At 43.1% G+C, this 25,881-nt stretch overlaps 1 protein-coding gene across 3 annotated transcripts in view; it reads left to right on the top strand.

Moving 5' to 3' along the window:
* Nucleotides 1–25,063, top strand: part of MAP2K5 (mitogen-activated protein kinase kinase 5) — a 120,712-nt gene extending 95,649 nt beyond the window's left edge. For 2 of the 3 annotated variants that reach the window (XM_062642753.1, XM_062642752.1), the window contains 3 exons: nucleotides 4,430–4,491; nucleotides 6,788–6,833; nucleotides 24,676–24,924. In XM_062642753.1, coding sequence (XP_062498737.1) covers nucleotides 4,430–4,491; nucleotides 6,788–6,833; nucleotides 24,676–24,780 — 213 coding nt within the window. In that variant the 3' untranslated portion in view covers nucleotides 24,781–24,924. Of the gene's footprint in view, nucleotides 1–4,429; nucleotides 4,492–6,787; nucleotides 6,834–24,675 lie in introns of all 3 variants that reach the window. The other variant, XM_062642751.1, reaches the window with a different exon arrangement.
* Nucleotides 25,064–25,881: the final 818 nt, after the last annotated feature.

The raw sequence follows: 25,881 nt of genomic DNA on the forward strand, positions 1-25,881 counted from the left end.
AACTCAGAGCTCTATCCATTGAGTTTACTTCTTAAGTTTGTCGAGATAAACCTCAGAGCTGCACAGAAAAGAGGGGAAAGCCCTCTTATCCATATTTATTTGTGGGCTTGCTCACATTATTTATTTCCTGAGCTTCTGTAGCATCTCTGCTACTACTGTGCTTAGTGAAAGCAAACAGATCAGGAGACATTTTGAATAACAGGTTCAAGAAGCAGGTGAGAAGAATGCTTGGACCTGTAATTCAGGCTCTTATTACATAGGTTGTAAAGGACTGGTTGACTTCTGGACACGCTATTAGATGGTTCAGTTGTCCTTTGATCAGATCTATGACGAAAAAAAAAGAATCAGATAATAATGTTATCACCCCCTTCAAAAGAGAGGGCTTTTGGAGGGATTGTCTCAGTATTCTCATTCTCAGGTCTTCATTTAGATAATGTGACTTCCCCTAACTCCGTGGAAGTCAATAAGCTTTATACCAGAGCCTTGGCACTCTATAAATTAAATATCAGGAGCAGTGTTTGAAGTTTAAAGCCTTGCCTCCTCCTGCTAGCTCGGATTTTGTGCTGCTGTGCTTTTTTCTTTATGCCTGAGCACCTTGCTGACAAGTGCTAATAACAAAATGCCAAGAGAGGGTCCAGTCGGAGTTACCACACATTAAACATTCTGAACTTGTCCTTTTGCTCATAGATTGTGCATAATTAATAATTAAACGCTTTCAGTTGTAATGGGTTGACCTTCTTGAACTGTTCATTATTCACAAGGCAAAGGCATCACTCAAACTTTTTTTCCTGTTGCCCTTCCCCGTTCTCACTGTGTGTGCACAGTTCAGCTGGTTTTGAGAAATCAGAGCCTGATCTGGTCTTCTTCTGCAGCAGATCCCTGTGGTGGAAATATTGCTTGGATGCTCAGGGAAACATCTTGTCTTGGGAATACGCTGGGGATGTAAGAGGCCAACAGTACACTGACTTTTAAAACCATTTGTGTCTTTACTGCCATTTTAGCAGCATCTCAGTATATAGGGCTTCATGATATTGGTTAAAAGATAGGGCATTGAACAAAAATGAAAGAACCATTTCCCAGGTTTTAAATGAATATGCCTGTTCCTTACTCCTGCAGAATCTTTGGCTTCTTCTTTATTTACCCCTATAGGGTGATTTCATTGTGCAGGTGGGTAAAATCAGGCAGGCCATCCAGGTGTGCGTGGACCATTCCCTACAGTTACATCAAATGGGACTGGATTGCATCACACAAATGGTGTACACTTGGCAGAGACGTGTATTTATTTCCTCCTATTTTCATCTCTTTGAGTGTCAGATGAAGTCCAGGGAATTTAAGGACACAAAGTAGGGTGTATTTACTTTGTGTTGTTCTGGAACTCTTTGCTTTATGTCTGATACAACTTTGTGATTGCTCAAATTATATAGGTGGCAGTAGCAGCATTTTGTCTCATTAGAAATAGCTCTTAACTACAAAATACTCCCACTTTTCTACTACTCACATGGTCATGCATAGAGCAGTATCAGAAACAGAAATGTTTTGATCATCAGTTTCCCTGGACATCCATAAACAGCCAAATGCATGTTTTCTCTTTCTAACTAAGGTAAAATGCAGCTTTTCAGTATTCACCTCTGGAAGCAGTCGAGGGTCCTTACTTTCCTGGTTCACCTAAACTCCAAACCTGCCTCTTTCTCTGCTGTCTTTCCTGTGCTGTAAAGTAACAACTGGCTCATATTTACAAGAGTGAGATTTAAGTTTTTTATATGCTCAAACACACTTGTCAGCAAGTATTCCTTGAGATGGATGCCCTCTTCCAAAAGGTTTACAGTTTGTCAAGCAAATAGCTGATAAATTTGTGAGTACCCAGTCTAAAATCCTTGGGAGACTCTATTAAAGCATTTAGTTTTCATATTGGGATCCAGTTTGTGTTCATTTCCATTCACAACTACACACACAATCCCTTTGCAGTTCCTGAGAGCAAGCCAACTAAGGCATGGCCATGGCTGACAGGTCTACAACAGAGGAGAGTAGGCCTGGTTGGGGTTGAAATACCTGCATTGTACAGAAGAATATGGGCCCCCCAAGAAAATCTCATGTTATTTAACATTCACTTTCATCGAGGTGCTTTTTTTTTCTTGCATGCTTATGGAAGAGCACATCATATCCTGGCTGTGCTTCAGTATGGGAGCTGTGTGGTCAAGGCATTGATCCTAATGTTGGAGCAAGTTCTTCCCTTGGCTGCATGAACCCTGACGCCAGCGTAGCCTGGGAGAGCCAAGCTGATGGCTTTAGAGCAGTTCATCAGCTTCTCCTCCCCTTTCATAATGAAGTTTCACTCCATTATGGGTTCGTCATCTCTTTGTGATTGCAGAAATTATCACCTCCCAAATGAGTGTGAAGCGCCGGCTGCCTGTCCTGCTCCCCAGCATGGACTGAGCAGAGCTGGCAGCCCCGACGGAGGATGCCTCTGACGAGCTCCTCTCTTGCATTGTACTTAAAATAAACAGCAGGGGTGGACTGCTGGGCAGAGCCAGTTCCCCAGGGAATGAGCTCTGATGGCTTCACAACACGATGTGTAATACGTGCCCAGAGTATTTCCTACCTGCTCTCTTGGAGTCCATCCCACCTGAAAAAGTGGCTTTTACCACTTCAGGTGCAAGCCCAGCTCTGCTGGACCAGGGAGAACGTTGGGGAGAGGTAAAACCTGCCTGGCTCCACGCCGGATGAGCAAGCCTGACGTTTTGCTCTGCTTTTTCTCTGTTAACGTGAATAATTTCCATACACAGTTCTTTGAAGTGGGGAAAGTTTAATTGCAGTGCTTGTTTCCTTGTGTTCCTTCCACTCTCTGGTGCAAACCTTCCTATATTGATGTCATTTATAAGTTGAGAAGCAATAACCTCCCTCTCACCAGGTCTTAAGTTCAAAGAGGCTTTGGGCATGTTCTATCAAACGCTCCTTGTATTTAATAGAAGTCTTTGAAAATTGTGAAGCAGTTTTGGCTTCTCCTTTTACTCTTCAGTTACTTTTGATTTAATTGTATTTTCCAGCAGTTTCCCATTGTTTGAATTGGAAACAAAGCCTTAATAAGAGTTCTAGTTAATTTTCTGTCTTGTAATTACCGATCTCATTTTTCTGATAATTGGCCACAGCAATTATATGTATATTTACTAATCACATAGGAGGCTCTGCAGTTGTGTCTATCTGCCACCATTGATAATGGCACACACATTGCAGAGGTGCTTTTATCATCTTCTTTTTTCCACTACATCAAAGCTATTTCCTCGCATTCTCAATAATGAATACATGCATGCATTTGACACAGTTGTGTGCTAGAGAAATTGTTTGGCTCCCACCAAATGCTGCACGCTCTGAGTTTCTTGCCTGCAGCGCTGGAAGGTTGTATGTAATGATATATTGCTCATCCAAATGGCCAAAGCACTCCAAAGCACAGTGAGATTAAAATAAGTCATTCCTTTGTTAATTTAAATAGGTGCATGTATCATACTTTGCAGGGTACTTTGTGTAGGGATGTCAGGGAGGAAAAAAGACGCCGAAAGGTATTTTTAATAGCAAATGAGAATAGATGAGAATGGAGTCATTTGCAGCTGCCTGTTTTATGTGGCTCTCTTGTTCCAACTGTAGGTCTAATGAGATGACACTGTTAAAGTACTCTGCAGTGTAATTTCATTACATCCTGAGCTGTTACACTATAAACACAGTGGAGCTCTCTGTCATTCTTGGAAAAACTCCTAAATTCGTAAAGCCCTTCTTTGCAAATGGTGATGTTGTTTGTTCCCTGTTCGTAATTTTGTTGTTTCTTGTGCTCTTAATCTATTTTTCTGTTGTTCTTTCATAAATACCCTGGGTTATTTCCTACCCTTGCACTGACAAATCCTGCTTTGGGGGTTTTTCTCCCTCTTAAAAATTCTCTCACCTTTTAAATCTAGCACAGACAGCACATGAGGACAGCCTCTAAAATGAATAAGTGTAAATAAACATGAGTGTAAATAAATAGCAAATGCAGTGAAAGAAACAAAGGTCAACACAAGAATAATTTCACAGCTCTTTGTTAATTACAAGACCATTTGTGTGTTACTTAAATAATCATTAATTTCTCATTTACACTTTCCCTACCTTCCTTTTTACCCTGTGGCTATCATTGTCCTTTTTTCACCTCCCCTCAGTGTCTTTCCACATGTTTTTACCCATTGTGTAATACTCATTAGTTGAAATTCAGTGTTTTATAGCACATTCTCAGAAGAATTTGTACCTTTCTGCCTCAGATTGTCTGTGTGAAAAGGGGGCTTTGTCGCTTCCTTGGGGGGTTGATTTTCCCTTTCTTTTTTGGTTTTGTTGTCACCGGTATATTACTCTGCTAAAAAAATTATCTTCTCTCCTTCTGACTCTGCTTCTTGTTTCAATCCAATCCCAGGAATCACCCGTCCTTCCAGCCGGGGAGTTCTCTGAGCCATTTGTACACTTCATCACTCAATGGTAAGCTCAGTTTGCAAACATGCCATGCCCTCAATGTAAATGATACATGCCATTAACTCCGCAGCTCTGCGAGACCTTATGGCTTTCCTTGCATCCTTTCCGAGAGGAGAGGGACTTGGGGGCCTTGGGCAGATGGGGCAGCAAAGCTAAGCAAACTGTTTAAATTATGTAAACGTTATTTACACAAAGGGTCGTAAAAGTACTTACAAGGGTTTTTTCCTGTTTTAATAAACCTGCCCTCAATGTGGGTGCAGTCTTGGGAGCCAAGACTCCGAAGGATTCATCCGGGGGTAAAAAAGCCACAAAGACTTGTGTCTATAGTATCATTATTGAAGGCTTTTTAAAATATTACTTATAAAATTGCCTCCATATTTAGAAAGGCAAGAAGCCTCCATTAATGCATTGGCTTTTCAGTAAGTAGTTCTATTTTAAAACACACCTCTGGGTATATTTTCTTTGCTTAAAACTGAATAGTTCATTGGCAACCTTTTGAATTAAAGGAGGATTGGGGACAGGAGGAATTTGTTGAATAACAAATACAGTTGTTGAGTGACCAGAGGATATAAATCTCGAGGGTGAGCTATGCTAAAGAAACAAGGGAAAATCCTTTTTCAGCTATTGCATCCCCCCCACTCCAAAAAAAGGAGGAGGGGGGTGAGGTAGCCATTTGTATATGGAAAAAGAAACAAGCCTGAATTCTGCAAAAATAACGTGTTTGATGGAGAAGCATCCCTTCTGCAAACGTGCGCTTCCAGGGCTCGATGCTCAGCTGTGCTAAATCAGATGGAGCCATCTCAGTGTGTGGCACTGGGAGCTGCAGCCCTGTGGATCAGAGGGAATCCTGCTGCAGGGGTGTGTCCTTGCAGCCCTCGGCCCCATGTAGATCTATAGGTCAGGCTTTGAGGCACTTTCAGATTCTCTGTGCCAGAGCCACTGTGGCAAAAGTCACCTAGTAAATTGAATTTTGAATATATAACACAGACAGTACCTCTCAGGACTGAGGTAGCGGGTAACAATACAGGCACAAAAAGCAGGCTGATGATCAGGTAATTAAAGCAACTAAATAATTAAAGTTTGTGTAACATAGGCCTCCGTTTTCAATAGTTTCAGTTTACAAAGAGCAGCATGATTTGAGGGTTCTGCAGCACAGCTAACTGGTGTGTGTGATGTGGAGGTCTGTGCTTTTTATCCTTGCAAAACAGAATGATGCCAGACTGTTCTCTAAAAAAAACAACCCATTCTCATTGAGGCAGAGGGAGGGATAACCTGTGTTAAAATTTCCACAGATGTCAAACTGAAGCATAACTGATGGTGGCTAATAGCCTTGTTCTCCCTGGGGATGCAGCTACTTTGGACTGTCAGATTAGAACTGCTCCCAACCTACTCGTCAGACAGCTCGCTTACTTGCTAATGCTGCATTATTTGAGGGGCTTGGAGTTGTTTGAAGGGGAGGTAAATTGTGTTGTTAATCCTCCAGTGTACAGCACAGATTTTAGATATGGTGTTATATTGGCTGTATTTTTTAATGGGAGGCATTGCTGCTTAAAAATTAGGTGAATAAGAGGAAACTATATTTAAGCAATCAATTCCTAATGCATATTGGAGATGTCAAGTGAACGATGTATCAGACTTTATGCTGGTTATGCCATAAAGACTGGCTGTTTGGATGTAATCCAATTAGTCAGTAGGCAGCTCCTGATGGTCACCTCTGTGCCATGTTATTGTGTTCCTTCATGCAGCTAAGCACAGCCTTCAATAGCTAATTGCACCTGTTGCACAGAAAACTAGGACTATTTGGATGAGAAACATGATCTTATAAACAGGTTAATGCTGTGTAATGAACTATCACCCTGCAGTGTAATGGAAATAAATGTGAAAAAATTAAGGTAGGAACCCCAGGGTATTGTGCATGCTCCTGAAGCTGTTTAGTGTTAGAGTTAAATTTCCCACCTGTTTGTGTAATACTTGGTGTTGAGCTATGTAATAATCCCTAGCAAAATGAGAATCAGCTTACTGTGCCTTCTGAGCTGACTGCTTTTCAATGATCTCTGTATTTACACACTTTCATGGTTACAAACAGTGTAGATCACTACATCCCTAAAGGGAGGGATGGGTGGGAAGGAATAAATCCATTAACGTTTTGGCCGCTGTTAGGACTCCTGTGTTCTGTTGGCACATGATTAAGTTAAGAAATACATGGAAATTCTTCACTGTGTTAAAAGCGATCTTCAATATTTAAGCAAGTGGAATAAATGAGCGGTGGTTTACATATGAACGTTTTGTTTTATACACATAGCATGAAAAAGCAACCAAAGGAAAGGCCAGCACCCGAAGATTTAATGGTAAGTGAAACTTCAGAGCCCCTCAGTATCTTTATTCATGTATGTAGAAGTGTATCTGTTCTTCTCTGCATTTTTCTTCTTTTACACATTCAGATCTAAACTGTTCTTGGCTTGTGCAGCAATTACATATTTACAGGGAGCACACAGACCAGAGGCAGAATGATGATGATTCCACTGATGGGTATCTTGCTGTTACCTTTGTTATGGCCAAAGCTTCACTTGTGATGTGGGGAGTTAATACAGAACTTTCCACAGCCAGTGTCAAGGTTCAGTCAAAACCATTTTGATGCTTAATACACAGGGTTTTTCAGTTTGTATGTCCAGGGATTACAGTCTAATGTAGGTCACTCTTTGTCATCATTTGCCAGTCTTAACCTTTCAAAATCAGAAGATTGAAAACAAAGGATATGGTCAAAGTAGTCTTTTTTTTAATGAAATGCAGGAGCCACTGTTTTCACTTATATTTATGTAAAATGAAATCAGATTGGCTGCCGAAGATTGGGTTAATACATAGCTTTGGTCTGTCGGTAGAAGGGCTCTCAGTGGTGGAATCTGAGCTTAGAGACCACTTCTTTGCCTTGGAACTGTCCTTCTTTTTTTCTTTCAGTAAAGCAATAATAGAGTACATGCTCTCAGGCTGGTCCCTTGTGGCTGTGCATTCAGTGCAGAGTGCTGTTTTGACTGGTTTTAAGCAGCTAGAAAAATACTGTATCAAACCAAATATTTACAGGAACTTCTATTGTAGATAAGAGCTGTGGTCCCCTCTGACTCACATCAGATATCTTTGATTTTTAAATACTTAATTACTTATATGCTGTGTTTCCTGTAACTTGGAGGCCTGTGTAAAATCGTCAGAATTTCTGTGCATTAAATATCTAGGAATAATTTAACAGATTTTAACAAGAGAAGGACACGTTGGTGTCTCATTTCTTGCTTACATGCTGTGAACTGCAAGTAGAGTGTTTCTATTGCAGCTATTCTCTAGTTAAAGGCTAATCTCTGAAGATGCCCTGGGGCAGGTATCTCACAACCCAGACTAGTCTCAATTTAGATGCTGGTTAGCAAAGTATTTAACTGTGAATCTCATTTTAAGGATATTAACTTCAGTAGATCTACATCTGAAGTTAGACACCTGCTTAAATACCTTGGTAAAATGAGGCCTTAAAGTTTATCAGAGCCCCTCCACTTGGCGGTGGTGTGTGTGTCGTACAAAAAGCTTGCACTGCCTTATTTTGTCTTTTTTATTAACTTTTGATGGTTGGGAAATTCTTGCAGTTAGTCACATCTGAGAAAACTTGGAACAGGTTCTAGAGATGTAGACACATTTACCTTGTGCACTATTATGCTATGGCTGGATAGCTTAGCTATTAAAACAACGGAATAGGGTTTCATAAAACCTATATCTGTTTGTAAATGCCTCTTTCAGTGATGCAATAGGCCTGCCACTTATAAATAAAACATCCGCAGATCGCACATACCCCCGTAAGTATATATGTACGTTTGTAAGCAATAACACCACTCCAGGGTGTAGAGTCATAAACATGAGGCCAAAGGGTGAGTGCCTGCAGTACCAGGGAAGTGCACAGATTTATCTTTACAACTACATGCCCTGGAGTGTGCTAGTCCCCTGTAAAGGAGGTATTTTGTGAAATAATTCTGAATTTGTAGCAGCTTGGGGGGGGCAAAAAAATCCCTTCCTACGTTTTAAACAAAATCTTTTGTTTAGTGCATTTTACCCCTCGTGCTACTTTCTCCTCAATTATAAATGGACTTGTAACTACAAGTATTAAAGCATGAGGTTAAAGCGCTGCTGAAACGAAGAAGTGACCCAGTCTTTGCCTGCAGTGTGGCTGACCCTCATACGCTGCCCTACATTCCCTGCTGATGGGCTCAGAGCACCCTGTGCTTTGCTGTTACACTCACTGTTAGCTCAGTAGTTGCTCTTCAGTCAAGCGCTTTGCCTTCTTCCACTTGCCCAGTCTTGTGAAGGAGCACTTCATTTATAAAACTCATATGCATATATACATTAGCATAATATGTCAGTTGTACAGGCAGCATATCTGTACATACATATGTATATATAATTTTCCATACTTTGTCAGAGAACAGGGCCAGAACAAAAGCTCCTGAACACCCTCTGAATTGTAGAATTGCTCACCACAATTACAATCATTTTAAGTCCACATCATCCATTTCTGAAATCTCTGTTGTCATTTGATGGGCATTTCCCTGCTAACCCATAGGAGCAGGCAGAGTGATGCAGCTACTGTCAGTGAAATCCTCATCAAGGTCAGGCTAGTGTTGATTTAATGAGAGCAGGATTTCACCTTGTTCATTGGGTTTGGGGGAATTTTTTCATGTAGAAGAAATGTACTAGCAAGGATGGAAGGTGTAACCCATAATCATTGTGAGCTTCTGACAAAACAGTGGAGCACAGGCTTTCCCCCCCTGTGGACATTACCCGTACTGGAAGTCACTATTTTGTAACCAATTTAGCATAATTAAAGACTGAAAGCAAAATGAAGGGAACAGAACATCAATCCTTTTCTGCTCTCCTGATACTCGGTGAATTGTTAAATGCGTTTTAAGAGCCGACTCACAATACCTGGAGTGCCAGATTGGCAACTGGGGTTGCAGCAGGGTTAGATTTATCCTGTCTATCATGTTAGAGAGCCCTTATTTTTTTCATAGAAGTTGTAGCACATTTTGTCAGAAAATAGGGCCAAAGCCAAGGCTCTGTGAAATTCCTGCATGAAGTCAGGTTTCTATTACCATAGATACTCTTGTGCAAGTGAACACCAAATTCCCTGAACAACCGGCATAAAACAGGTTCCTGCATTCACACTCGGTCGCTATGCCATGTCTTCTGTATACCCATCCACAAAACAAGATAGAACATCAGTTTCTCTGTGTATAAATAATTTTATGCAATATAGATCGATTCTTTAATTGTTTCTAAATATTTCTGGTGAATGGGCTTGTTCCACAGAAGCAAAACCAAAATAATTTCACCAAGCAATGGGGAAAATTGTCCATCCAGGGAAAGGAATGATCTTTATAATTCTCTGGTGGTTATTCTGACCCTTGTGCTTACAGTGTCTGCTCTTTTGTCTCCAGTTTGTTCCCTCTTAAGAAGAGGAAGGCATACAGTCAATTAAATTGAACATACTCCTGTTTGAGCACCAGGGAAGACTGCACAATGTTAGCATATTCCTCTGTCTCTCTTCTCTCTCCTTCCAGCAAGGAAAATCTCAGCAATTCTTCTGTATATTTCATTTTTTCCTCCCATGAACTTCCAGTCTTCATCTAAACCACAATGTTTCCTGGCATCACAAGCCTGGCTCCCAGGGAAATGCAGACATACCTGTATATTTAGCAATTGGGATGTGGAGGTATGGTGAGGTTTAAACTGCTCGTGTCGAGTATACGGGTAGGCATCCACGGGCTGGTTTGGCTCAGGAAGCTGTAGATCTGACTGTATTTACGGTATTTTTCAGCAGCTTTCCATTCTAAGCTCTATTTAATGGAATCTATGCATAGTAAGTAATCAGGTCAGAGAGAAGCAACATCCCCTGTTTGAGATCAATCGCTGGCTAATACTTTATCTAGGCCACTTTATTATCTCATGCTGATTCCATTCCCATTCTCCTCCTCCTTTGTAGCATGCACTTCAGCTGTGGTAAAAGTACGTATCGCATACATATTAAAAACATATACCCATTCTATCTGTATGTAAATGTGTGAGACACAGCTGGATATTGCAGGAGTTTGATTTACTAATAGTTATTATCTGTTCTAGCTGTTCAGAGGCAAAGAGAGTTTCAGAAAACAAGCTAGCACAGAAATTGCCTTTATGATATCACTATCCTGCTTTGGTAATTGTTTAAAATCTCTTCTTTAGCTAGAAGCTTGGCCTTTTATTTTGCAGATTGAGGGAGCTTTTCAGAAAGCCAGCAGAATTGTTGAAGTCTGCTTGAGTTTTTTCAGTACAACATTGAACTCTCCCCTGCTACACGTGGCTGCTTAAATGAAAGCGATTTACTTAAAGAAATTGTATTTGAAATACCAAAAGTCAGGCAGGTTACCAAGTTATTCCATTATGCTCTTCCATGGATGCTTAAAAGTACAGAGTTTAGGATGCTGGTTGGTTTTCTCAAGGAGAATATTGGGCAGGGAGAGGCAATGCTTTTGGCCAAGAATTTGGTCACTTCCTGCACTTGATTGCTTTAGCACAGATCTAACAATTTTTGTTCAAGTCTCCAAATTTCAAACACAGCTACTAGCTTTTCTCCTTAAAATTTAAATTACCGATGCTTTTTATGTTGGTGTTTCATTCATTTAGAAGATTGCAGGGTAAATTGTACGTAATCTGTGTGACCTGATGGAAAACTTATGTTGTTCTTTGGGTTTTTATTTCAAAGCCTCTCTCAGTTTTGAAATTCCTCATTCCTAGTTCCTGTGTTCAGCACTCCCTCTCTCCATTTCAGGGATGGCATTTAGACCAGGGATCCTGATCTTTATTAGCCACAATGATCATTTTTTTCAGATGGATCATATACTTTTGTATCTAAATATGTTAAGATATGTGTCAAGATATTATAGACTCTCAAAAATAGAAATTAAAAATACAAGGCTTTTATATAGCTGTATTTTAAGTGACTCTATTCTATAGGGTCTGGGTAGTAGCACATCTTATCAGGTAGAGCTGATAAACTTGTTTGCAGCTCGCTGTGTTTGTAGCTCTTAGGAAATTCTTCTATGGTTTAAACAAACAAGTGAAGGATCAACATAATCCTACCTGGATTTTCATATAAACCTTCAGAATAAAGCCAATAAAATACCTCCACATAGGTTTGTCAATATGGGATTTCCCCCAGCAGGTAATTTGGCTTTTGCATTATAGCAGTGGCATCACTGAGTAGCTGAGATGACTGTACAGGTTGGGGTGTTTTGTTGGTGTTAACTTTGGGGAAAGATCAGAGGGGCATCTGCAATCTGCTTTTCACCATCACGTCCCGTAGATCTTGCAAAGACACTTTTACAGATCAATGTTTTCTGTCTGCACCTATCTAGATTTTGATGCATCCTTGCTGGATCGCAGTGAGCCAAGAATTTTCCCTCTCTGCGTGCTTACAATCATTAGCGGTTTTTTGTCCTCCACCAGTGCAGAATCTCCTATCAGCAGTGATTTGTCCAGTGTAAAATCATCCGTGCTTGGACCCGTGATGGATGGCTTTGTTTGCAAACATTTAGACTCTCCTCTGTCACAGTGATCCCAGTTATTCACCCCATGACAAGGAGAAATTCTGACAGACACCAAAAAAAACACATGCCAGATGTGAAGGAAAGGGCTCCTGATTTCCCAAGGAAAAAAGTAAGGAGACAAGTATTTTAGTTGTTGTAAATATAGAGTCATAGAATTGTTTAGGTTGAAGGAAAAGACCTTTAAGATCATGAAGTCCAACCATTGAATGTAGAGGATAAATATTAAACTGTATCTTCAGTCTATCAATTCAGACATACAGGGGACGTACATTGGAGGCAATGACAATATTTATATTGACTTCAGCGATGCTAGGATTTCACACCAGGGCTCAAGATGTGCTTGCTACTGTGTGTTCTTTATCTTTCTTGCTTAGGGTAGCTTAAGAATTGGAGAAAAATATATATATTCTTTTAAGTGGCTGCATTGCTCAACCTATTCCCCACTCAGCGGGAATGGGGAAAGGTGGGTTATGGATCCTTCCCTCTGTCTTCCAAAACAAAAGAAGCTGTCTCTGTCCTTAGGGGTATGATTTGTTCTTCTTCATCACTTGGGATATCAGCTCTGGAAATGGAGAAATGCATTCAATCAGTGTCACTAAATCCAGCAATTACAGAAGACTAAAACTATGATGAGGTTAACTTGTGTGTGTGGATAGTTTGAAGGCATTACATTCATCCACTGCCTTCTGCAGTCCCTTGCTCATACAACCACTGACTTTTTAACCACAAATGTGAACATCTGACTTTCTGACATGCCCTGAAAGCTGCATAATATATTAGTGCTTTCCAGTGAAATGAAGGAAGAAAGAACTTGAGTTGGCTCCAGAAAGTGTTGAAAATCTAAGGAAATTGGGTAAAACCAAATTGGCAACAGCTTAGGGTGATACAGTTAAAATTTTTGGTTACTTGGGTCTCCTGGGCTTTGCAGTTTAATTTGAGCAAATGTTTCACTTGGCACTCGTGGTTGTTCTGTAGCTCTCCAGGCAGGGAGGCAAATATTTACATCTCATTTTGGTAGCAGAATTGCACATCTTTCAATTATGATACATTGAGAACATGTGCATTTGCCTTTGTATTTTTATGTTAGCTGTCTTCGCTCTGTATTTGGTTTTTTTGAATCTCCAAACAGTTCCAAAATCAGAGCTGTATCTTTTAATTCCCAGAATTCTGCCCTTCCTGTTCATTCCAGATGCATCGAGGAATTTGCTCTGAGAGGCAACTGTTGAAACCGGTGTGCGATATTTATTTGTATAATGAAACTGGAATTAAGGATTCATTCAAGCACACGGCATAGATTAAAGCTGCTGGCATTTGTGTAGTACCAGCTACTTGTGGGTCTGTATCCCGATTAGCTCCTGCAGTATTAAATAAGAGTAATAATTGCCTATGAATAAGCGGAGTATAAAGCAGGAGATAGAGATATGGCTTCTTAGTGACCTGCGTGCATTATGCCTCAAATCCCTTAATCAGATTTGTGCCGGTTGATTCTTGCATCTGCAGAAATTCAGCTGGAGGATCAGGGCCTGAAGTAGTAAAAAATCAATTAATACCACTTTCTAATTTGTGTGGTTGACAAAAGAAAACCCGCATATAAATAGGGGACATTTTTCTACTTAAGAGGGGCTGCACTGAAAGATTTTTAATTGGATTTTCATTGTGATTGACAGCAGTTGATTATGACAGTAACTTTATTTGGCTGGACTGTTATAGCCCTCTTGTTCTGGGAGGGTTCCCCCCCCCATCAAAGCTCTTCTTTATCCGCAGAATTCCCGGTGGAGCAGCAGTGCCTGTGAAAGAGCCTTTTAGCACCTTTGTTGCAGCCATCCCTGGTGATGATTGGGCCCAGCTGGTAGCAGATCAGAAAATGTGCCTTTCACAAAGAGGTTGCATCTCCCTTCTCCCTTGTTTCAATAATTTTAAGAGCCCCAGAAACCTGTTGAGGATTAGAAGTAGCTTTAGATGTGAAATGAGTGTTAAGTATTAGTAATCGGGAGATTAGGGCCCCGGGGACAATGGGAGATAAACAACTGCAATTAAGGCAAATCTGCCAGAGTAAACAAAATTTAGCAGAAACAGATGCCCTAACCATTTTGGGGGATTGATTGGAGGGCACCGAGGAATCGATTTTTGTCTTGTTTACACTTCCCAAACCCCTGTAATAAACTGGGGAGGCTGAATATTTCATCGAGCCGGATTTTAGTTAATTTTTTTTCCAGCTCCTCACAGTAGGCTTGCTCTCTTCTAACAGTGACCAGGCCCGACTTTATTCAGCATTCACAGGGAGCAGCTAATTGTCTATGAAGGGCCCCTGTGTTTAAATGGGCTTGACAGGAATTTAAATCCTGTTTCAATCAACCTCTGTGCTCACAGTCTGCTCCAGTTTCTAATTTTTAAATTAAACATGATGGGTTGGGTTTTTTTTTCCCCTCTCTTTCTCTCTTCTTTAAGCTGTGGCTCGTCCTCCGGAGCCGGCTGCTCGCGCTCCCATCCCGCGGCACGGGACCGCGCACCGTTAGCAAGGATGTGATAGCAAAGCACGATACGCTGCAGCCGTGGAAAACTTCATTGTCCCATCAACGTGCATCTGCCCCTTACACCGCTCGGCTGGTGTAAATCAGGACAGTTACACCGGTGTCTGCCTGCATAGCTGGAGGGAGATGGGGTTTCTACCCAGGAAAGGCTCCCGGTAGGGAACGGTGGCATTAAAATACAAGTCTGAGAACATAAATGGTTTGCGTGGCCTTGGTCGTTGGTTCGGTGACTTTGTGAGAGATTCAGAGGGGGTTTTAATGGGTTTTTCTCCAAGCCAACTAGTGGTGATGTATTTTGCCACCTTCTCTGCGTTTTCAGCAGGGCTCCGTGTGGCTTTTTGGGTGTCGTTTCATACCTGTGCTTTTTCTGGTCCCGAGACAGGATTGATTTGACAGTGTGTTCATGTTAGGTCGTTTAACACTTGCTTCATTTGGTCTTTTCAGTAATCCTGGCAAACACGGGGGTGTTATTTTGCACTAGATGCAGTCAGTGTGTAGGCATGTCTTGCAATGGGATTGTAGGGAGCCCTTCTAAAACCAACTTGCTCATTTGCAGGCACTTCACCATTAAATGCTAGCGAAGTGCAGGCTGTTCCATTCTCCCTTTTTGCTTCCAACCAGATCGTTTTCTGGGTTTTTTAGTTTTGTTAATTGTTGTTCTTTGTGTGCTGTGCGAGCACATGTGCGTATGCACACAGCATTTTCTACTCCAAGATCTGGGTGAAAAACGTTTAGGAGGTTGTTTCAGTTTACTCCATCTTAATGATTTTTAATTTTCCCTTCTCAGTAAAAATTCAGTTTCTCAAAACTTGGAGAAAACAAGTGTTTTCTCCACCTTCCTTCTCCAGTCCGGGCAAACATGTAGCCCCTATTTGAACGAAATACTCTATCAGCTTTTAATGTCTGACTTAGCTCTCTTTGGTGTCAATGAGAGCAGTCCTGTGCTTGCATGATGTGAGTTGAATACGTTCTGCAGGTGCATCTCCATTAACATTAGAGATCAGGTCAGGTTGCTTTTGGGTGTGAATCTCCTGCTCTTTCAAAGGTACCACTTTTTCATTCTCATCACAGGCAGGTCTTGATGCTCATGAATCGATTTCAAATTAAACCAAGCTAAGTGTGCTCCAGGCACACACCTAATGAGCTCCAGTTACTAATGGGTGCTGTGTCTGCAAACCAGACCAGAGCTGGTCAGAAGCAAAACCTCTTCCATCCCTGAAACGTTGCACCAACCATTTCATGCGGCAGATCTGCTGTTGTCGACAGCTTGCTAATGTTGACATACTCCTATCAGCCTTGGGCCACTCTCTCTATTCCTCTTCTGCAACTCTTCTTAACCTCAGCAGCACTTGCAAAAGCACACTCCAATCATATTTTGGTTGCCTTAGTTTTTTGTAAGAGTCATCACAAAAAGAATACCTTTGCTGGGAGTGAGCTCATTTTGTCAGCTAAGCACCAAGAGCCATGCCAAGGACAGTTACCAGTTTAACAGCAAATATCAAAAGCAAAACTGCTCTGGAAAGAATGATCTGCAGATGGGCAAATAGACCCCTCTGTGCCACAGCCAAAACCAAAACTCTGTAGTAATTTTAAGACTGCTTTATGCCACAGAAAGAGACCAGCAAAAATCAGGCACATCCATGTATGCACACCCTGGGGTCCTGCAGGAGGAGGGGATTGAGTTGTCTGAAGTCAGGTCCATGCTACAGAGTGGAGCTGCACTGATTCCTGGTGATCCAACCTCAAAAACATTCCCTCTTGACCCTGAGTCTTGTGATGAGCTGCCGGTCTGGACGCATCAAGGGATCTCTGAGGTCTGTTTTTAGGGCCACCAGCGCATCGTTTGGCTGTGGCCAGTGCCCAAAAGAAGGTTGAAAAAGGATTTTAGTATTAATGTCATCGTAATCATAATGATCTGTATCGCTGTTTAGAAATGGGAATTGAGGAGTGATGTGGGGACAGTTCCTCTTGAGGTTTTCAGGTTTAAGCTCTTCTTCCTCTTGGTCCATCCATATGCTTGGGGATGGCCATGGTTTAAAGCAGATTCTGTAAATTGCAGCAGCATTTTGGTGGCTCAACAAAATTACTGAACCAGCCAAAAATCATTTGCAATTAACTTTGTCATATAAAAAGGAAAAGTGCATTGGTAAAAAGTTAATCTGCAAATAGATGATAATAATAAAAAAACACATAAAAGGAATCCTTCTCGAGACAAAAAAGGTAAACAAGAAATACAGCTCCAAGTCTTCGCTGCTCAGTAGTGTTATCCATTTATCTTTGCTTAATACATTTTGTATCATCTTTTCACTATCTTAAATACCATCAGAGGGATACAATCATTAGCGTGCTAATCTGGGTAGCCATAGTTCTAACACTGACCTAGGCTAATCTGCCTTTGCAGTTTCAGAACTATGTTTGACTCCTCTGAAAGTAACCTTAAATTGTAGTCTTGTAAGAATTCCAGAGCTGTATCCTTCACTCCTTCTCCTAATGAGGTTATGACCAAATGCTCATTATAATTGCTTTAGACTCCTTTTAATTTTCAAGCTTATTAATCATAAGAAGAGTTATTTAAAATTGCATAAATTAATCTTAGATTAAAAGCCCATCAAAGCCTCGAAACAATTAAGAATAAGTAGGATTTCCCTGGGGCAGCAAGTTTTATTTTAATAGTGTAGTCAGGTGGATATCAGAACACTGAAGTATGGTAGTGATTAATGTATGCAAAATTTAAATGAGAGTTTTTAAATGGCAAATCTAAATCACATATTGACCTAACTGTAGGCTTTAACTGCATTGTCTGTCATATATTTAAACTGTTTAGTAATCAACATTTTAATTACAGGGTATGTTAGGGAGGCCGTGCAACAAACAAAACTCACCACTTCCTGCCGCTCTGCATGGAACTGTTTAGCAGGCTGGGGCTGTGCCATTACCTGCACAGCATAAGGAATGAGGAATGAGAGCAGAAACTTCAAGGGGACTAATGCTACTTGAGTTTTGTGGATGTGTTCTTGGCCCTCCTTCATGTCTGCGCAGAAAACACCACCAATGGATGTGGCTTTGCCCTCTTTGCTGCCCTCACCCTTCTCTAGACCAAGTGGTGCTTTCTGCTGCCCAAGCTGGCAGAAACTACAGGTGATGTCCTCAAAGGGGTGAGAAATGCTGTGAAAACATTATTTTTGGGGTGCTTTTGTCTTCAGACCCTGGGGATCCCTGTGCCACCAGCGCCTTTGCAGGCACCTGCAGGCTTAGTGAAGCACCCTTGGCCCCTGCTATGGGCAATTTCACTCCAGCAGCCAAGCTGAGAACAGGCTCTCAGGGATGCTGAATTCCTTACCAAGCACAGCAAGAGGCAGTCCTTGCCCTGAATAGTCGCTGTTCTGGGGATAAGAACTGGGAGAGAGAACTGGGCCAGTAACGCTTGGTCCCAGATCAAAGGCAGCCATAAAAGTACGTAGGAAAAGCTGGTACTTTATGGTTAAACTTGCTGTGATTTGACATACTCAGGGACATTGCTGCAGGTGGAAGAGACAAGGAGGCTTCATTTGTGGAGGAGAATGTCTGTCTAAGAAAAGGATTGACCTTGCTGTAGCTTTGGGACACTGGGTGCATGTTTTCCAGACATGCATGCTCAGTCTCCCAGTCAGTGCTGTTTCAGGACTTCAGGTGCTCACCCTTTCCTTTAAAGAGTTGCCTCCTATGGTCAAAATACATCCTAAGATTGCAAAAGTAAGCCAAGACATACAACAGCCAGATCACAGTTAAATAGCATCTTGCAGGGTCTTTTCACCTGTGTGTGTATTTCATGTCTCCATGGATTGATGTGAGCGTTTGAAGCCTTCACATTTTTCACCCCAATCCAGCCTTATAAGCGAGTGATGGAGGGAAGCCTGCTGCATGGAGCAGCCCCTGAGGAGGACTCTGACACCTTCTGTGCCTGTGAATTAACAATGTTTTGGGAGTTGGCGATAGAGTATTGGCCTGAGGATTCCTCGCTGCTATTCCTGGCTGTGGGAGCAGAAATCGGCCTTGTGGATAGCTGGCACAGATAATTAGAGCAGCACTTAGTTTGGCTTGTCCTTGGAGGCAGGAGCTCTAGATGTAAAATCCTCCACTACTGGAGGCAGTGGTAGAGTGATGAAATCTTACACGTGCTGAGGTCAGTGCAGGGGGATACAGGGTCAGTCTGGCGTAGTTTGGGTTACTCAGCACTTTGTGTTTCCAGGCGTCCCAGGAAGGTAGCACAGCTCCAGATCTGAGATGTGTATTTGTCCTTTTGGAGCTCTGACTCGTGTTCTCATTAAACATGTGAATGGGCAAGAATTTCCCCTTGAGTATGTGCCCTCAGTTAATTAGAAGAGCTGTAAATGGCATAGACACATCAGTAGCAATGGGAGAACTAGCTGGGATAACTGTGGTGCACCATTTCACAGCCAAGTTCTTATTTTCCAGGATCATTTTTATTCTTAAAAGGCACCCCAGTGCTCAGAGGTGCCATGTTTGTGCAGGAAGAACTGTGTGGATGCATCTGATGCACCATGGTGACATTCAGTGCTGCAATGCCAGTGCAGTGATGTGCCATTTCTAATACTGCTGGATTGGCTTCTCCCTCTCCCCTTCAAAGAATACCATCAAAATCACATGTAAAGCAGAGTGAGCTTCCCTTAAAGCAGCCTGTAGCCATCAGTAGTATTTATTTTCTGTATTTGTTTTGAGCCTGTGAAGACAGTGGTTTCCTCCATACTGTCCTGATGGAGCCCTGACCAGCAAGCGTGCAATGCCCCTAGCCCTAATGTGCCATTAATGATAGGTTAATGCACAGTATAATGTTTTTTGGACTATGGGTTCATTACACTTCTGAGTGCAAGGTCCTTCTGCAGAGCGCCCAAGGTCCCATTGCATTATATCATGCAATAAAAATACCCTTTTCATATCACACACTAATAAACTGTATTTGAAATGCTGTCTAAGGGCACTGCCATTGTCTTGATAGTCTGTGGCTGCAACAGTTGGGGTCTTTTTATTGTGGTTTTTGTTAGGCTGAATTCAAATTTTTAAATGAAATGCACAGTTTGTCTGTGCCTCTTTGTAATAAATGGAGCACAGGCCTTTAACTGCACAGTCTGGGAGGATTCCTGTAAAAGGGAACATTAAAAGTATGGCACTGTTGCAATCAGCAGCAATGCTGCCTGTTTCCTAACATACCTTCTGTAAGCATGAGGCCTTTTGTTGTCATTTCTGATCTGCTGGGTGTTGTGGTTATGTTTGGGTGTCATGTAGTCATTAAATGGCAGAGGGGAGATTGGGATGAGCTCTTAGACAGAAGTTCTTCCCTGTGAGGATGCTGAGGGCCTGGCACAGGGTGCCCAGAGAACCATCCTGTGATTCAGCTGTAAGAAAGCCAAGGGCAGGTTTGATGGACTCGCTCTCACTGCCTTGTAGGGCTGGGTCCCAGGGGCACTTTGGTCTCCCCTGGACAGTTGAGCCTTGCTCCTACCAGCAGTGCCAGTGAGCAAACCCAGAGCAGAGCTGCAAGTGGGCACTTGGTGCTGGAAAAGGCCCGTGGGTCTGTGTCCTGCCACGGATGCAATGTAAAGTCTGTTGCAATAAGCTCTGGGTGTGTTGTTATCAGAAATGAAGATTTTTCAGGCCAGTGGGTGAAGGCCATGAAAGCAAATTGCTGAATTTTAAGGGTAGGTAAAATTATGGAACTTTTACCCTTGAATAATGGCAATTTAATTGACTGGGCTAAATGATTGATGGCTTGTGAGCCAGGAGTTTGAATTGCCAGGGCTGTGTGTTCAGGGGGGCCCTGCCCTTTTAATTTCATGTCAGATATTTAAATGATTTACATCACCCTCTGCGAGGTGCTCCCCTCTGAAAGAGTTAACCTGTCTGGTGGGACACCGCGACGGGAGAAATGTACCCTTTATCAAGAGAACGAGATGAGACAGGTTCATTTAAAAAGCCTGGTTTGTCATTGTTTATCTAATTTTCAGGGTTGACACACAAAATTAGGCTGGCTGACACTCACTCTGGGGCTAGCCCTGGCCCCGTCCTGCCTGACCTTTTCAGCTCCAAGGTGCTGTGCACTCGCTGGTGGACGCTTCCCATCGGATGCAGAAATCGCTGTGGAGCTGGGCATCCTGCTGAACCCAACCCCAGCCTGGGTAAGGCAGCCCAGAACCTGAGGAAGCAGTTTGGTGGTGGCTTTTCAGCCTATTTTCTGCCGCTTGGGTATGTTGGGTTGCTTACTGCCGGGTGTTTTTAAGGATGAATATTTAGGAATTGGTGAGGAGGTGGTAACTGCTTTGTAATGAACGTGTGTAGAGGGTGAGCCAATATGAAACTCCTGGGGATGGGATCAGGTCTGTCATGGGAGCATCCCACAATACCTTTGGGCTCCTCTCACGAGCATCTCTTTCCTTGGTGTTGTGCATCCCTCCATGGTCATGCCTGTCAGTGTTGTAATGAGCTCTTACATGTTCCTGAGACTCGGGTGTTGGCTGAAGCGTCGCTGGTAGGGCACGAAGTCTCCATTGCAGTGATTTTACTAAGGAAGGTTTAACATCCATCTTTTATTTGCCAGTTCACAGGGGACAGATGCCCCATCCCTGGCAGTGTTCAAGGCCAGGCTGGATGGGGCTTGAAGCAGCCTGGTGTAGAGGAAAGTGTCCCTGCTCTAGTGGAAGGTGTCCCTGCCCATGGCAGGGGGCTGGAACTGGATGAACTTTAAGGTCCCTTCCAACCCAAACCAGTCTGGGATTCTGTGATTCTATACATGCCAGTAGTCCCTGCTGACAGTAGCATGGGTACAGCTCAGCACCCCAACTCTGCTGCTGCCCAGGGGGATGTGAGTGCAGGACTGCTCTGTGCCCACCACACCAGCAGATTGGGATCTCACCAGGGCAGTGAGAAATGGGCTGCTGCAACAGAGAATGCATTTAAAGCTTCCACACGCTTAACTTTATTCAGTGTTACCTTGCAACGCCAAATAAATCTGTGCAGGAATATTGTAAGTACAGCAGGTTGCTCGTGTTTGGTTTAGAATGTATTGCTCACTGCTGAAGTCAGGGCTGGGACTTCTCTTGTGGCTGAGGCACCTGGGGACCAGAATTTATGAATCATGTCCATGCTGTTGTGACTCTCATTTTTTTCCTTTCTTGAAGTGACAGTTCATCCAGCCCCATCCCATAGCATGGGCATGCACTAGACCTGGAGAGCTGCAGCTGCATTTCTCCCTTAGAAGCTTTGATTTTTTTACCAGTTCAGCTGGCTTTAAGAACCCTTGTTTCTTCCTTCCCTTCCAATTGAATCTTCCTGCCCCTTCCTTCCATACTTCCTTCCAAAGATACCTCTAGTTTAAGGCACTGGTTTCTGAGATGTGTGTGTTTTGGACTGTGGGAGTTAATGGTTGCAGTACTCTGGATGCCTAAAAAGGGGGAAATGGGGAACCAGGTGCTGAAGAGTGGCGAAATGCAGAGAACCCATTGGGGTGCCCTTATGAAGAGGAGACTGCTGCTGGTGCAGCCGCAGTGGCTGGAGACTTTGGAGGCAATCTAGTCAAAGCATCCCTTCAGCCTGAGAAAATCCTCACTAGAGCGGTGTAGCCTGAAACCAGGGGAAGCCTGAAGTGTAGTTTCAAGTTAAACTTATTCCTAGGGAGAAAAGTGAGTGTGTAAAACCCCAGGCTTCCATGGAATAACCTCGCAAAACAAAGCAAACAGGGGGAGCAGCATGGATAGCTGATGTTTTCAACCTTGCATAGCCTGCAGTTTCCCTTTGCATGTTGTAAGTGGCTTAAACACGAGGATATAGTGGGTGTGATATGTCTTCCTCTGCAGGGAGTCTCTCCATCGTAAAGGAGATTCATGGCAGAAGCGGACTGGCTTTAATAGCTGTTTTCTAATTGCCCCAATGCATCTGCTCTCCCTTTTCTGTGGGCTTTTGCTTGTCTTTCCCTAGTTCTCACTGCTGTCCTTGACTGTTGTGATGTTTAAGAGGCAAAACAGCTATTTCTAGGCTACCCTGCATATAATAAGCATTCACCTTATTCTGGCACCTTTTGCACCCAAAAAAATACCAAAGTGCTGGGCATAACGTGCTTGTACTGATCCTGACAGCACTCCTCTGAGAGAGCAGAGTCATTTATTCCCTTTTTAACCATGAGGCTGAGGGAGATTAAGCAGCTTTGTGAAGGTCACACTGGAAAGTGCCTGGCAGCTTGGGAATAAACGCCAGTCCCTGTTCCTGATTGTACCTATTCCTGAGCTGTTTCCATAGGTAAGAACCAGGAATATTTCAGATTGAATTTGTTTAGTAAAACAGGGAAACCCAAACGTGGGCTGTCTGGAACAGGAGATGAAAAAGAGAGTGATGTCTGTCTTTAGTAGTGTTCTTAATGTTAGGCGTTCAAGACCCAAACTTTTTAGTAGCCAGGTGTTGGAAGGAAAAAGACATCGTCCATTTGCTCAGTGCCACAAGCATCTGTGAACTTAAGTGCATCATTTTAAAGTCATGCATCTTCTCTTGGTAGCACTGAACTCTCTGCTGCTGTCTTCAGAGCTCTCAAATGGACTTTGGTACCTCTGGATATGTTGTTCTTCTTTGGTGGACCGTTTTCCAAACCATGACTTAGCTGCCTGTCTGGGACATTCAGAGCCCTCTGAGAGATTTAAAGTTGCTGTCTACAGCTAAGGTTGGCTGATCCTGGGGTCCAGGATCCAGAGCATTCCTTCTGTCTTTTATCTACGTGGTTAACTGGGAAAGGAACTGAGCTGATCCCAGTAAGATCTGAAGGAGGACCCTCCACATCTTAAACTTCTCCCTAAGAAGTTCTAGCTGGGATTTCCAGCCACTCCAAGGAGTTGAAGCAGCAGCACCTTGCGCTTCCTCCATAACTCTTGTAGATAATGGCATATTTTATTCCTCTGGCTCCTGCATTTGCTGGCCCTGGCCCGTAGAGTGTTTTATTGCTTGGAGCTGATGCTGTGAGGATTTATTGTGCTCTATTGAGCCCGGTGCTGCTTCATTGCTTGGTGCCATCCTAACCCGGACGACCACCGGGCTTCCCGTGCCCTGCGTCAGACCCATGTTCATTCCCCTTGTGCAGATGCTGTCGTTCAGTGCTGTGCCTGGTGCCCCTAATTCCCACATGAACGTCACCCTTCCCAAAGGCTCCCCGGGGAACCCCCTCTGATTACTTTCAGGCGTTGTTTGCAGGAGCTGTGAAGTTTAGTGCTGCAAAACCCGAGCTGCTTTAGAGTGATTTGGAGTGGAGGTTTTCATCATCTGGGATGGTTTCTCCTGGCGATTGCTTTCTTTCAGTCATTTGTGTAATTGCGGTGCTCGGTTTCCTGTGGTTTTTTTATACTTCATTTGAGATTCATCTGAAGATGGCATGTTCCCGTCTCTAGGAATGGGGCCAGATTGAGGCATGAGCTGCCTGAGCTGGCTGCTGAAATGGCAGGCCATGGGTTTGTTTCATCCCGAGATGCTGTTCTGATTTTGCGGGGTGTCTGAGGCACGGTTTTCCAGTGCCTGCAGTAGCCCTATGATTCATGGGCAAGAATATTTCATAGTTATCCCTTTTTCCACAATACCTTCTCAGGAAGACCTGTTTCAGTTGTATTTTCATTTCTATACCAACTGATCACTCCAGATGACATGTACAAGCATGTATATGCATGAACAAATCCCTCCCCTTACAGACACCATGAGTGCTGCAGAGCCTGGCACTGGGTCCTGCTGCATGTGCAGGCACAGAGCTCCATGGCCAAGCAACAAAAGGAATTTAACACCTGGCAGGGATATTGCTTTTTTCCTAGGTGATTTGTAGAGCCATCCATTTAAGGGATTCCTGTACACAGGGTAAGGCGTAAGGTTTCCACTGATAAAGGACCGACTACTCCAGTAATGATTCTATTCCACTATCATTCTATGTCCCAGTGTATTTTTTCCCCGCAGTTAAATCCCAATCTATATGTGTTTTCACAGGAAGGGTTGTGCTTATCTTGGCTAACTCTGCCTATCCCGCTTTCCAGGGCCACCCATTCATCGTGCAGTACAACGATGGGAATGCAGAAGTCGTGTCCATGTGGGTGTGCAGGATGCTTGAGGAGCGGCGATCGACCCAGGGACCACAGTGACATCAGCTCATCCCGGACCAGCAGCACCAGCCCCACGCTTTGGACTCACACTCTGGATCATGTCTCACTAAAAACATGTTCTAGAAGCATCAACAAGATCTTTCAGGATATTTGTTGCTGCCTTTCCCTCACCACCACATTAAGGAATTCTCTTCCCGCATTTCTTTTGTTGCTGAGCAATTTCATGTCCTCAAATTATCTTCAGTTAAACTGTACACAGCCTTAAAGCAAGTATTTTATATCTATATTTTTTTTGTTATTGAATGTATTGTATATTTCCTGGCTCCAGAGTATTTTTTAACTCTTAAGTCTTTTTATGAATGAGTGTTGAGAGGATTTCCATAAGGAGTTGTTGGCTGTCTTTTGAGAGCAGACATCACTAAATACTGGGTTTAAATGTAAAACAAAAGCAAACACAAATAGAAGTATCTGCACTTGCCCATCCTGCAGGGAGGTGAGGGATTGCCCTTCCAGAGTAAAAGCTGGTTAGGTAGGTCAGCATCATCCTCTCAGATGCGCAGTGGTCCCTCCCCTTAGGAAGCTGGGTGCCACAGCACAGCCTCATGCATCATCCCCTGAGCTCGTGGCCAGAGAACAGGCTGCAGGGGTTTACTTCCTATCACAGCAGTCCATGGGAGCATCTTGCCTTTCTCAGCTCTGCCTTGATCCCTTGTTTTCCTCCATCAGAGATGTTGCATGATGGGTGCAGCTGGGTCGAGCAAAGGTGCCTGTAGAGGAAAGACCAATTGCAAAGTCTGTGCTGTGTGTTTCTCACTCCTGCACTTTCTGAGCCCGTTCCCACAGCAGGCTGACACAGAGTTCATCAGTCCTTGTGTTAAGATGCTTATGACAAAGAAGAGAGGAGGACGATGAAAGGCAAGTCTGGGGCGTGGGCCTTGGGTGGAGCAGGAGGCTGGGGCTTGTGTTTGCTTGTCTTTGCATTAGAAATAAACTTTTGCTAAAGAAACCCCAAAGCTCAGGTAGTTTATTACATACCAGCAGCTTAAAAACCAGTTTGGTGAAAAACTCCTCCTGAACCACTGCAAGTCCTAAATGTTACTGCGGAGGCAGCTTGGAAAAGGCTTTGTTTCCTTCCTTGGA

Source organism: Pezoporus occidentalis, unplaced genomic scaffold (assembly GCF_034315485.1).
Source record: "Pezoporus occidentalis ecotype Australia unplaced genomic scaffold, CSIRO_AGI_Poc_V1 ctg72, whole genome shotgun sequence".
NCBI lineage: Eukaryota > Metazoa > Chordata > Aves > Psittaciformes > Psittacidae > Pezoporus > Pezoporus occidentalis.